The 13,609-nt window shown below is 44.2% G+C and overlaps 1 protein-coding gene across 2 annotated transcripts in view; it reads right to left on the reverse strand.

Annotated features, from left to right (window-relative positions):
* Positions 1 to 5,935: 5,935 nt before the first annotated feature.
* Positions 5,936 to 13,609, reverse strand: part of ATP2A2 (ATPase sarcoplasmic/endoplasmic reticulum Ca2+ transporting 2) — a 41,689-nt gene continuing 34,015 nt past the window's right edge. Inside the window, exons 18-21 of one of the 2 annotated variants that reach the window (XR_010466690.1) lie at positions 13,387 to 13,520; positions 12,234 to 12,351; positions 10,589 to 12,116; positions 5,936 to 6,730 (exon numbers count right to left, since the gene is read on the reverse strand). Coding sequence is in view for 1 of the 2 variants with exons in the window: in XM_065032843.1 (XP_064888915.1) it covers positions 6,717 to 6,730; positions 11,996 to 12,116; positions 12,234 to 12,351; positions 13,387 to 13,520 (387 nt within the window). In the remaining variant the exon portion in view is untranslated. The remainder of the gene's footprint in view (positions 6,731 to 10,588; positions 12,117 to 12,233; positions 12,352 to 13,386; positions 13,521 to 13,609) is intronic. The other variant, XM_065032843.1, reaches the window with a different exon arrangement.

Genomic DNA, 13,609 nt, shown 5'->3' on the forward strand with positions numbered 1-13,609 from the left:
GAAGACCGGGGCTCTTGATGGTATTAAACTAAAGAAAGGACATGTTTCACTTTTATGAGAGAAGTATATGAGGTACGTAATGTATATTTTGTGATCTGCTCAGCTGTTCTAATAGTTGCTTTAAATAGGTCGTTAATGGCAGATGGAAATCACTGAAACACTTACACAGAGCAGGAAACCGGAGAACACAGTTTCACTCAAACCATCCTGTCGTGTGTTTGTAGATCATCTGATAATCTTTCCTTTTAGCACCGAGGGGAAATGGCTCCACAATGAGCAAAGAAAACATCAGTGTGCTTGCGTGCGGCTCTAGCAAACCAGCCCCGGGACACATCCAGTCAACTTGTGAGAGCTGTAGAACAGTTGTGTCCTCACCGCTTTGTTTTGCTGAGAACGTGGCTCCTTATTGAAAGTGACAATTCAGTCAGATGCTGCAAATAAAGCCTCTGTAAGTACCTGATGGGATATAACTCGTGTCGTCCTTGCTCACAGTCGTGCAGTGGGTGAGGTACCAACCGTGTCAAGCGCATTTGAGATTGTATGGACAGATGTATTTAGCACGAGCTCCCGAATCCTACAGGGATTCTTCTTGCCTATTAGTGAGCCTTCATTAGCGCTCGAATTTTAGAGTGTGATCTCTGGTTTTGCAGAGCTCTTGTGCTCTCAAATTGAGTTACTGGGATTCTAGTCCAGGGAATGTCACAATTAGCCCCTAATGAGCGGCTGACCTCATTCCCTCAATTGTGTCCCGAGCTCCCTAGAAGAAAAGATTGCAAAGCCAAAAACTGGAGTTGAGGCAGTTTCAGACCCTCTGTGGAAGCTCCCTAAGGTGGAGCGGTTTGCAGGCGAGGAAAAAGACCATTTCCATCCCATAGTGTGGGGAAGCTGCCCATGTTTGCCCATGTTTTAATTCTCTCCTGCTTTGTGATAGGAACGACACAGAAGCGATGCAAAGGGACAGAATTTCTTCAAACCTCACAAAGACTTGGGTAAGGGCTAAAAGACTTAATATCCCAGACTTTAGCAGCAATGTCTGATAACACCCGACATCTCGGCTGCATTTCTGATTCTGATTTGCAGATGTGGGGAATCCAAGGGTTGCGAAGCAGAGATGACAGAAGGAGCTGAGGACTGCTGGCCAATGTCAGCATTTTCTGTCTGAGCTGCCTTTCTCTTTTCTGTTACTGCTCATTATAGAGATTTTTGATTAACTAAGACTTTCCCCCCCTGCTTTCAGTAAGAATCTTCCTCATTACGCCTGTTTTTGTGTGGTGATTCTTCCCTCCATGCTTTTCAGGAGCTCAGTGATGTGGAAACTGGTGCATCCAGGGCAGAAGCCAGGAGTATTTCTGGTTCAGCAAACCTTATTTCCTCACTTAGACCTCATCTCTAAGGAAATCTCAAAGGCTGCGTCTACCATTGTAATTTCAATTTACACAAACACACCATAACCAAATATCTCTTGAAAAAATAGATCAAAATCAGTGCAGTCTCCAGTGGTCTTAAATTTAGTGGCCTTAGGTGGGCTTGAACTCAGTATAAACCTGATTTCAAAGTAAATAGCCTTAGGCAGGGCTTAACTAGCATAGTCTGGCTAATGCCTATTCAGTACTGCCCATCAGTAAATCGATGCACCTTTATGCAGTACCCAGCAAAACTCAAGTACATCACAGTTGATTTTGCTGTGGTTTCTTCATCAAAAGGGTTCGGTTTGGGCTTGAAGATCACCCGCCGTGCAGCTGGGGAGGGGAGCTCTTAATCCCATTAGGCTTTGAGATCAAAGCAGCAGCAGCTCCGTTTGGTGAAAGGCTGGATGTTGTTTGTTGTATATCTGTTGGATAAAAGCCCTCCTGGTTTAGGCAGAGACCTCCCTAATGAGCACATGGAACCTGATAAAGGTGTATGGAAGAGCTAAATGCTGAGCTGGTCCTACCGTTGCAGCTCTGAGTAGATGCAGAAAAGTGATTTCAGGAGTTCAGGCAATTTCCCAGAAGAAGAGAGCAGTACCCTGGGAAGTCTGTGTGCTGCAGGGTCAGCGTCAGCTTGAGAAAGGGGTTCAGGATTTCGATTTTAGGTGCTTGAGTTTCACTTCAACACCTTTATTTGCTCTGTCCTTCAACCCAGACCAAGGGAACGAGCGCCTGGTTCCCCGCTGGCAGCAGGGGCCATTCTCTGGGTTAGTTCCCCGAGCTGATGTCCATCTGGAGCCGTGCAGCACCCACAGTCATTCCCCAGGCTCTTTTGGGCACGCCATGTGCACCTTTTTGCCGTTTTACTGCAGAATCTGGTTGACGCAAAGCTGAGGTGTGGGTAGAAGTGTCGGTGTTGCTGCTCGGGGAGGTTCCGTAACGCTGGGCGGCAAAGAACTTGTTAAAGCAGGTTCTGGGTGCTTTGGAAACTTGGCCTTGGTTTCTGACGGGCCACCTGTGGTTTGCGTGCCCTGTCTGACGGAGCGGAGGTTGAGTCGATGCTACAGCAATTCCCTTCTGGGTGTCTTTTTGATCCAGGAGAGGTCTGGGAGCTGCGAGCAGGAGCAGCGTGGGGTTTGGAAATCAGCCCGTGGTGGCTCCGTTTTCTCTGGTTGAAGCTGAAATTTCCAGCACCTGACGGCTGGTTTGTGGGTGCGGGGGGTGGCTGGGGCCTGGGTTCTTGTGCTGTCAGCTCACTGAAGGTGTCAAGCCCCTCGGTGGGATGTCCTGAGACACTGACAGTGCCCACACACCAGAGGCTTAGATTTTATAATGGTACAGGATTCAGTACCCATAACTTATAGCCAAAGGTGAGCTGTGGCCACAACAAAGCAGCCACTGCCAAACAGGACTGGGATTGCTGTTCGCAGCATGGTGAGGGGATGAATATTCAGCAGGAATCCCTGGAAAGCTGAAGAGCTCCACCAGGAATTGTTGTTGGGATGGCAGCCCTGGGTCAGCCTGGCTGCGGGCAGTGAGGTTGTTAGTCCAGGAAAGGAAAGGACAGACACTTGCTGATTTAAGCGGCGGTGGGAGCTTTCCTGCCCATGGTTTGCCTGGTGTGGGTCAGGCTCACACCTAAACCATAGGTCAGCATTAGTGCTTAAGTGACAGCGAAGGGCAGTGACAGGAGAAACGTCTCTTAAGTCCTGATGTGTGCCCGGGGTGTCCTGCCCGGGTGCGAGATCAGAACGCTGGGGTTTTGCAATCATGGTGTGCTGGGCTGCGTGACTCGGTTACGAAGGCATGAGCTGGGTGCAGCTCCATTGTTTTTAGCTGCTGATGTTATCTCCCCCTGCCTGCCTCAGTAGGAAAAATTGACTGTCACTTGCATAAATAGCAGGGGGTTTGTAACAGCCTGCGCTTATCGGATTTGGGGCTTGTGGTGTTTCTGGACTTGATTTTGGTTAATGATGGCGGCTTCTCTGCCTCAGAGGCTGAACGGGACACACCAAGTGGCTCTTGGAGGCTGATCACTGTTCAGAGTTGATCTGGGGGGACAGGGATGGTCCCTTTGGGCTGAGGGACATGTGAAGAGCAGCTCACGTTGCGTACTGAAAGCTCCCAAGGGCTCCTGAACCTACATGTGTAAAATCGACCTAAAAGTCCTTTTCTTTGCCCTGCCCGAGGAGCCACACTGGTACATTTGACCTCTTAATGATGGCGATGTCAGCAAAATCCTGTGGCTGGATTATGTGCAAGCTGGCACTGCCCCAAAGTGCTAATGCACACAGAGATGTCTGGGTGCTCCCATCACTCTGCACGTTCCCCGCCAGCCGCTCCAGGAGAAGGAAGAGGGTAATTCTTACAGATTCAGCTATAAGGTGATAATCTTATAGATTCAGTTCCCACTGTCTCTATTGAAGCAAAGGGCAGTGACTTGACCTGATAAGGCAAAGAGCTGGAGCCTGCGAAACTGATGTCCAAAGGCTTCTCCGCGCTTCCACATGGTTAAATTGTTGGGATGAAATATTTGAGGCCTCTCCAGGTGCTCCGGGCTCTGCGGAGGGTGGATTGCTGCTCTGTCTTCTACGGTCCATGGCTTTCCCTGGGGCTCTTTTCCCAGCTGAGGCTGCAAAGCGAATTTGCCTTCTCCTTCCCCACAGGCTTTTCTCATCTCTCGCCCACCCTCCTGAGCGTGAATGTGGGTTCTAATCACACAGACTCATCTCAATGTGAAAACAGGGCTATTTCTGCCCTCTGTAATTAGAGTTGGATGTAATGTGTCTATAATCCCTAATAACTTGAGCTACGGGAACCATTTCCTTCCTCTGGGGCTGTCAGTGGTTCATCCCTGCGATGCTTGAGGGGTTTGCAGTGAGGAGGAGGAGGGGGATGATGAAGCTGTTTCTCTGCATCTCTTACCACACACTCTTGCACTCAAGTACTGAGCAACCCACTGAGCATCACGTTTTCTTCGCAGGGCTGTACTCCAGAGTGCTGCTTGCAGTTCATTTGGCTGACTAGTTATCAGTTAATCTTGCAGATCATAATTTTAAAAGTTGTTTAAAAATAAGTTATGCATTCGATCTCCGCTTGCCCTCCAGTGAGGCTCTGTATGAACAGAGAAACGCTGAAACCATCCATGGAATGCACAGGCTGGGAGCGAGAGATGTTTTCTGAGTAACGGCTTCCTATTGTAATTTCTTTACATTTGGTACCGGTGCTGCAACAAGAATTTCTGCAAGTTGAGAAAAAAGGAGCAGCCGGGCAGCTGGAGTCACTTTCCCACAGAGCTGCAGGTACAACACACCCGGGTGGGGGCTTGGGGAGCTGGACGTGAGCTGCCTGCTGCTGAGAAAGAAGTGAGCAGAGTGTTCCTCCCCTTGCTTCCTAATTAAAGCAAGGCTGGAGGTGCTAATTGGGGTAGGTTCTTCCACTGTTCTGAACAAATGACTTTAATCGTCCAGCTCAGGTGTCTGTGTGAGGCACTAATGGGCACACAGTGGGCCAGCTTGAGGGTTTGCTGGTGACAGTGGTGCTGGATGGGCTAAAAATACGACAGTGGGAAGAGCTGGAGATAACAGCTGAGTGCTGAGCTGGGCTCTGCCAGTCCCGGCCCAGGGGTTAGAGCGGAGCTCACAGCACTACCATAGTGGGAAGCGGCCACAAGCAGCTCAACCCCATCTACTAGCACATCCTCCACTGTCTGCAGTTCAGCCCCACCATGGAATTCAACCCTTGTATTTTTAAACCTCGCACTGTTGTGTTTGAAGGGTCTCAGACATGTCACCTCATTTGGATATCGCTGTTTGCGAGCAGCGTGCCGGTATTGTGGGCTGGAGGTGAAGAGGCACGACATGGAATTTAAAACACAGTGCTGGAGTTGGCTGACGCTGCAGAAACGTTCCCCATCCTTCAGCTCCAAACAACACTTAGTTAATGGGTTTTAGAGCAGAGCAGTAGAGGACACTTGGAAAATCCAGCTTTTACCCTTGGAATGCTTTAGTCTCACCTAACGCTCACTCCAGGGTCCTGCTCTGAATGAACAAGCTGGGGGGATGGCAGCTCCACAGGTGGTTTGTGGCAACATCTGGTTCATCTTCCTCCTGCCCAGGGAAGGGGGAAAACACCAGCAGCTACTTCAGCCTGCGGCAATTTGGAAAACAAAAAAATGACAAAAAAAAAAAATATGAAGAGGTAGTTGGGAAATAAATGTTTATTTTAAGTTTCTCAGGGGACTTTTACAAAGAATGGAGCATTAAAATAAAATAAAAAAAAAAATAATAGGTGATCAAAGTACTTAACAGTGTCCCTTAAACACACACAGTGCAGCCCCGGACACAGGAAATCACAGCAGCGAGGTCGGCGCTGCCGGAGAGCAGCCGGCGTCTGCATAGTTCTAGGAGGAAAGATTGCAAAGGTGTTGGTGCTATTAAGTGTCATCCTGGCATTAATATAAGAGCACTGAAGTATGTACACATGTACCTGCGGAAAACAAAGTGCATAAAATAACACACAAAGTATGTATTGTAGAATAAATTTATTTTACCTGATACAAATGAAACTAGAGGTGTGATGCTTCTTACTGTCAGCATGTAAATAGACAACTGATCTTATTTACAACTTCTAAAGGTCACACATGCAGTTGTGGGAACTGGCAAAGTCGGTTGTTGCTTTTTAGATAAATGCACCACAATGTTTTGTATTGCACCAACATCTGTCTTACTGCCTTAGATTTAAATAAGTTACATTACAGTGCAAAAGAGGTTGATTTGCACGCATGATAAAAAAATCCAAAGTTATGAACTGGCGACTTACGGTTTAACATTCATCTGTAATCCTGTCAATGAATTTTATAAATAGGATAGCATTGTACAGAAGCTGTTATAGTTTGTTGGGATGATACAATACAGAGAAAGATTTGTCTACAACCGAAGGCATGCATTATTTTGATATTGTACATGGTATAAACTGACATTTTACATACAGAAATGTGGAAAACTGGCTGACAGCTCCGCGATTCTTGTTCAAGGATAAAAAAACTCTTCCCCATGCAGCACAGAAACCAAACTTCTCTGGAGAGAGTTTCCGACTCGTAAGCTATATTGCACGTTTGTACATCTGTATAATGAAGTCCTACTGGTACCACACGTTTCTTGCACAGAGAACACAATGAGTTTTGTTTTAGGGAAAGCAAAGAATCTTTACACATGATACATGCAGAAGTTTTGGTAGATGTGTTGCTAAACACACATGCACGCAACAAAACAACCTTACATTTCTGCAAAATTGTTTAGGAAGCGATTACTCCAGTATTGCTGAAAAGGAAAGAAAGAAAAGGCATCAGTTAATGAAAGGATGAATGCTGAGTATCACTATACAAGCAAGACTAAGATCAACAGTGACAGAAGAAAGAACGTGAAGTTTGATAACTGGCTGCTCTGTCATCGAAGGGACACTCTCAGGTTACTTTGTTCTTACAGCCCAGAACCCTCCAGATTCTGGCTCCGCTCTTCGAATGCAGAGCTCCCTTTATCACCAAAGTCAGCCCTTCCCACAGAAAACTGCAGTGAAAAAGAATCCAGACGTGTTTAGATGGCTTTTGCCTTTCTCTGTCTGACTGGTGGCAAAAGGCAAGTCTCACTTATTCGTAATTTTTACTTCCAAGTCCCATACTACATGGTTTGAGCTCCAGTTAATAACATCAAGGGTGTTTTTCTAATCAAGGCCTTATATTGCAAGTTTAGCCCCGAAGCGACCCAACAATGTCCCTTTTCCAAGTTATGCAGCTTGTTCTGGGCAGCAGTAGGAAAGCTTTGAACAAGTTGTTAAACTACAGATTAACGCATAGGCAAAGGGCAGAGTACAACGTAGTAAAGCTACTCCTGTACTTTACCCCTACACCACAGCCTTGAAGAACCATGTACTCTGGTTCTCTAGAACTTGATGGTGGCTCTTCAAAACACTGCTTCAACTTTATTAAATTTAGGCTCTCCTGCTAAGATTTGAAAATGCGTATTAATGTAATTAAGGATGTAATTAGCAGAGATTAGGGAAACAGTTAATGGTTAGAAGTGCAAAAAAGTAAACAAGACAGGTGCAAGAGACAGACAACTTTATATCAGTTTTACCTCCCTTCATCTCAGCAAATTCAACCGTCTTTAAGCTGTTTGCCATGGATATTCTGTGCATCAGCTGTGTTCTTGAACAGTGACAGGACTGCTGTACTGCATTTTATCATCAGATTAAAACCTCATTTCCTCACCATTAGCCTCCTTCAAAATGGTCTCCCTACAAACATAAGCTTCGTAGCATTACAGCAGATTGGTATATATTTTTCTGCAGCCTCTTTCATACTTATTTGCAATAATACTTTGGGAAACCAAATATGAACTATTTTTATTGTTTGGATGCCAGCAAAAAGGAGCAGCTTGTTGTGTAGCCGTACCTTGAATTGCTCGAGGCACTATGAAGAGCCCCGCCTAAATATGTGACATAAAACTGACCATCTTTGCTCTGATTTGGACCACGGTACAGAACACTGAATTTGGAAGGAGCTACTCTCATCCCAAAGCCCACTGGTTGCCCAGGATAAGCTGATATCCTCCCTGGTGTTCCTAGCACAAGATGCATCAATCACAGGATTGACATGAGCTTTACACACGCCTCTCATGCTAGAAAATAGATCACAATACACGAGGACACTAAGGAATCCAGAAAACAGTGGAGATGAAAAAGCTCAGTGAGATGAGGGCATAAAGAAATAAGTATAAAGTCATTTCCTAAAAATGGGGTGGGAGATAAAGCCTGGGTAACTTTGAATTACTTCTGCTTAAATAAGTGCTTCTATTTAAATATTCACCGGGCTAACACATTAGAAGAGGAGGTACCTGTTTCTATCCCCAGATGACCTGAGTACAGTGGGGAGGCTGGAGGGAAAAATACGCAGGGAACAAAGAAATTGGGAGTTTCAACTTCGCGATGTTGGCAAGTCTATTCCAAACTGAAAAGTCCCCTCTTGCCCTGTCTAGACAAAAGGACTGACAGCCGGAGAACGGCAGGATCTATGCAATGTGATTCTGTGTGTGATTAAGGACAAGCCTTTTAGTTAACACATTTTCTTGCAGTGCATTGCACCTCGCACTGTATTTTCTATAGTTTCTAGAATGAAAAAGCCGAGCCATCAGCTGCCTCGTGCTGTTCTTGAGCAGCCTCCTGCAGCTGCCTCGACTGGAGGAGGATTAAGCCCAGCTCCAAGATCACCAGGGATTTCAGGGCAGGCGGCTTCACTCGCTGCCCGTGAGGAAGCTCATCACTGTAGGTCTTAACATTTGGCCAGTCCAGCCCAGCCAAGGCTGGTATTGAGCACATAGCTGCAACACCCAGCAAACAGAAGTACTGAGAACACAGCAACGATTGTCACTGAACCAAAGATAAGCAAGTGCTGGTTTTAGGGAACACTATTGCTCCATTTCTGCAGGGAAAACTGGACAGCAAGACTAGGGAGAAATGAAACAAAACAAACCCAAAGTATATTAAGATTGCTTGGGCTCTTCAAAAGCACCTTACAAAACCTGACTGTTCGGTAGCCTCAGGTGCCTGTAGGGACCAATGCCACCCCATTCACCCACCAGCCAAAGGCCAGCTCCAAGGAACACAAGGCTTTAACACAAGTGCCCCCAGACATCCAATACAAATGAGCTCTCAGATGTCAGCACTGAAATCCAGACACAAGCAGTAAGATTCATCTTCAACATTGACAGAGACCCAACAGAGAAGTTGTTGAAGACTGAATTCTGCTTATTGACAGTCATTTTCCCCTTCTTAGAGACAGGGAGAAAGGGGGTATATAGCAGGATTATTTGGCATGATAGACAGGAATTCACGGTGAGAGTCAGATATGTTGCTTAAAACAAGCCCAACATGGTGCTCTGGAGGTTCATATAGAACCAGCATCTGGAGATTCAGTGGCATTCCTGCCCTGGAAAATGTTTATCAATAATGCTGCGAGCACATAAAACTAACTTGCTGGTATTTGTTTCCAACAAATAACACACTTTTAATCTCAAGGAATTATAAATCGTGACCTATCAGTTTCCTGTTTCAAGAAACAGGGACATACCTCATATTGCTCATTTATTATTGATACAGCAAATGGTTGGTGCTGGCCACTGGTTTTGTGGTATGCAAAAAAATCTTAGTTTGGCAAAGACAGGTTCTTCCACACTAAAAAGGGTGTTCAACAGGATTTAAATGCCTACAGTTCAGCAACACAGCTACTACATCATCAGGTCCAGCTCCCCTACCTGAGTCACTTCAGCATCAACCAAATCATAGTTTACATCAACAGTGAGTATTCACAACACAGTGGGATTTCAGACAGGGTCTGTATATTTTGAGGTTAGCATCTATATTTGAAAGCTCAAAAACCTAGAGAATTATCTGTGCTCACTGGATTCCAGCTGGCACCAACAGAACATAGCTCTTAACTATCATTTTCCCCTCTGAGGAATCAAATCTGTTTGAATTTGGTTATTAAAGCAGACTAAGCCAGCAGAAGATAACCCAGCACCTGCTCGTCTACAAAGACACAGTGACCCCAGGACAATTTTCCAAGACTATCCCGTTAAGCTGCGACTGTTGTCTTTTCATATGACCACTCACTGGAAAAAAAAGCAGCTGTTTTTGCGGAGAGCAGCACTGCAGACACCAGAGCCTGGGGAAGGGTGGGCAGCTCATGGGGCAGCCCCTATTGCAGAGCAGGAAAAAGCCTTGGAGTAAACCCGCACCTGACCACAAGTACCAGAGTGTTTTGGACACTAAACATTCATGTGAACAGCTGTTGCTGTCTTAAGTTACGGATTTGTCCAATTTTATCTCAAACTTAAGACCAAAAGCTGCAACATCTTGGGGCATTAAGGCCCCCGGGTGCTATAAAACAAGACCTAAAATACCCTAAACCAAAAGCCAAGTGCTTTGCCTTTAGAATCAGTAATTTGAGCTTCAGACCACAAAACAAGAGTCTAAAGTGGTGATAATAATGTAGCACAGCAGAGTTTGACAAAACACAGCATGGGAATGAAGTAAATTACTATTTATTCTTCAACATGTATACAGCATATGCTATTTTACAGCAAGTCACCACTGGCATGGTGAAATGGAAGAGAAATACTCACTTTAGTCGATGAAAGTTGGAAGGCATTGGAGAAAAACACCACAGTTAGGACTGTTAATGACTTACACGTTGTTGATACAGGACTGAATTTGAAAACATGCTTTAACATTTACCGTAGTAATGAAGGTGGTTAGTGCCACATTAAAATAAAAATAGTTCTATACAATATGTTCAATTTGGTCATGTGCTATTTACAGATTTTACAAAAAACACACACGAGCTTGTTACTTCAAGTCAGGCTAACAACAGGCCAGCAGAGTAACTCCATGTATACAACTGATCATTAGTGCCCTAAGTGGAGGAAATCCAATTTCTAGCTATGCAGTGCAAGTTATTTTTCCAGGTCTCATTACAAGTTTTGATCTTAAGGGGGTGGTGAGTCAAAAAAAAAAGGATCCAACACACGTAAATAAGGTAGTAAAATCCAACTTAAACCCTTTTGAATTAAAACAGATTTTGTTAAAAAGGCTTTAGATTTAAGGAGATAGAAATAGCCCTCCCTATTCCTGCGTAATGGGCAACACCGGCAAAACTAAGGTCTGTTACAATAAAATACAATAGACACTTAAATAAATAATCTTAAAAAAAACAACCCTATGTGTGTTGAGTATGGAAGAACCCCAGCAGGCTGCACCTGGAATGACATTTTCTGCACGAGCAAGATTAGGCAAACCTCATACAGAAACTGGTGTAAACAAGGACAGTTAAGAACCGAGAGTAGGAAGAGTGGAAACCAAGAAGAAATCCTGACCAAGGCAGCAGGACTCGCTACCCAGCGCAGAAAGGTCTGCTGATGAGTAAAACCTGACTTTATGACAAATTAAGTTTGGATGACCATGCAGAAGACAAACAGTTACATGCTTTTTTAGTTTTAGACGACACACATTCATTCCCTAAAATCTGCTGCCAATTTAGTTTGATAGTGTCCGCTGGCTCAAAAAGAGTTTCCTTTTTTTACATGATGAATAGACTATTGAACAGAACACTGTACATGCTTTTCATCTACAAAAAAATATTTGCATAAAATAGTGTTAGTTCTCTGTACATGTCAATGGACACTTTAACTGTGTATAAAAGAGGAATATATCGCCCCCACTGAAGTCAGAAAAAGCAAAAAAACCAAAATCTAGATTATGAAACCTCCATCACCGGCAAATATGTTCATGTGAAAATTCAGCAGAAATAGACAGTTGCTCTAAACAATAAAAAAAAATTAAGTTAAACTTTTTCTTTGAATGTAAAACTTGTCACCATGTCAGTCAAGACCAGAACATATCACTAAAGTTAGTGTCTGTGCTGTAAAGCCAGATAACCAAGGGCATAGTAATGAACACAAACGGCCAGGAAACTCCTTCGGTGCATGCTGACAAAGAACACGGTTTGGTGGCAGGCCGCACACTATCTTTACCAGGTTCCAGGTAGTTACGGGCCACATATTTAAGTGTTTCATCCAGCAGAATGACAGGTAGTGAGATTTTCAATACCATCAGCCATTGCGTGACATTCAAAGGTGTGATCTGGAAGATAATCTGAAAGAAAAGGCAAGCGTTACATCTTTTCTCCCCCTCCACCACCCCTTGCCTTAAGCTCCAGACAAGTTTTTGCTCTGTCTCCAAGTTGGGGACGTGTAGGACACGTGCACTTACTGGCAGTGGTTCCACGTAAAGGATGAGGAAGTGCAGTGACATGGACAAGCAAATTGCGCCCACCAGCCAGATGTTTTCCCATGGGGGCATCCTCATCAAGGACTGATTTTCTGATAGACTGCAAGAGAAACGGTACATATTGAATTTCCTATTGGTGTTTTACATATACAATGTATCAGAAAACTAGCTGGAAAGAAAAGCAGCATGGCAAGTCACAATTCTCTCTCTCATGACGAAAAGATACCAAGATTTGGTCTATACACGTTACAACTTTAAACTACCTTGGAAGCCTGCTCAGCAAAGCAGTCACAGCTCAGCTTCACATTTAATTTTAAAAGCTTTTGTGTGTTCTGCTCATTCCTGATCTAGCTGAGCTTTTTTTGCCAAGACTGTCTCAACGGGACAGGTAAGGGAAGACGGGCACAGCAACCTAAGGCAGAATCCTCCCTTGTCTATCGTGTGCCAGGGCACCCAGCACAGCTGCTTCTTCGAGGTTCACTCGAAGGCTGGTTGTGCGGAGGGTCAAGTACTTGCACCTTTTAAATGCTTGTTCTTTAATTCTGCTCTTCAGGTACAATCCACATTTAGGCTGTACTGTAGATGAGGCTGAGATCCAGAACATCAGATGTAGAGCAATATTCTTACTATGTAGGACTACAGCTGTACACTTGAAGTTTATTTGTTTTTAAATTAACTGACCTCTAAGCTATTTGAAGAAAAATACCCTTGACATTGTGCTATTTAGTGGTTTCCATTTATAATCTAACATTAATTGGCTAAATCCACACGCCCTTAGGGCAGGAAAAACTATTTTCCATATCTTCAGCATTCTTATTTTAGTTCTCCTTGATATCACTTTATACCAACATAGGAGGGATAATCTGATTGATTAAGCTTAGATTAGAAATAATGGAAAATACTTCAGTTGTTCATGCTTAGTAAAATACCAGAGTGAATTGGCAGACTTAAAAATACACCTTATGATAATAGATCTCAAATGTTATCCAAGAGAGACATTTTATTTGCATTACCAGGATTCAGAAAGGAAATATGACTCATTCTTCATTAGTTGAGCTGTCTATATGCTAAGAAAGAAATTGCACAAACCCCAGGATTTTGGATAAGCTTTGCTTTCCTATTTGGACATACAAACCTGTTGAGGGCATTGCACATCTCTATGGTGACAAGGACAGAAAGAGCCATTGTCATTGGATATGGAGATTCAAAAACCACACAGTCAACACCGGAGAAGTCTGGGTTGTCCTCTTTGCACTGCAGAAAATGGCTCTACAACAGAACAATGTGAACTCACTTCCACAGCTTGTTAACTTTTAAAATGTAAACCAGGCAATTATGAAATAAGCAGCAAGTATTAT

Source organism: Columba livia, chromosome 17 (assembly GCF_036013475.1).
Source record: "Columba livia isolate bColLiv1 breed racing homer chromosome 17, bColLiv1.pat.W.v2, whole genome shotgun sequence".
In the NCBI taxonomy this organism is placed as follows: Eukaryota; Metazoa; Chordata; class Aves; order Columbiformes; family Columbidae; genus Columba; species Columba livia.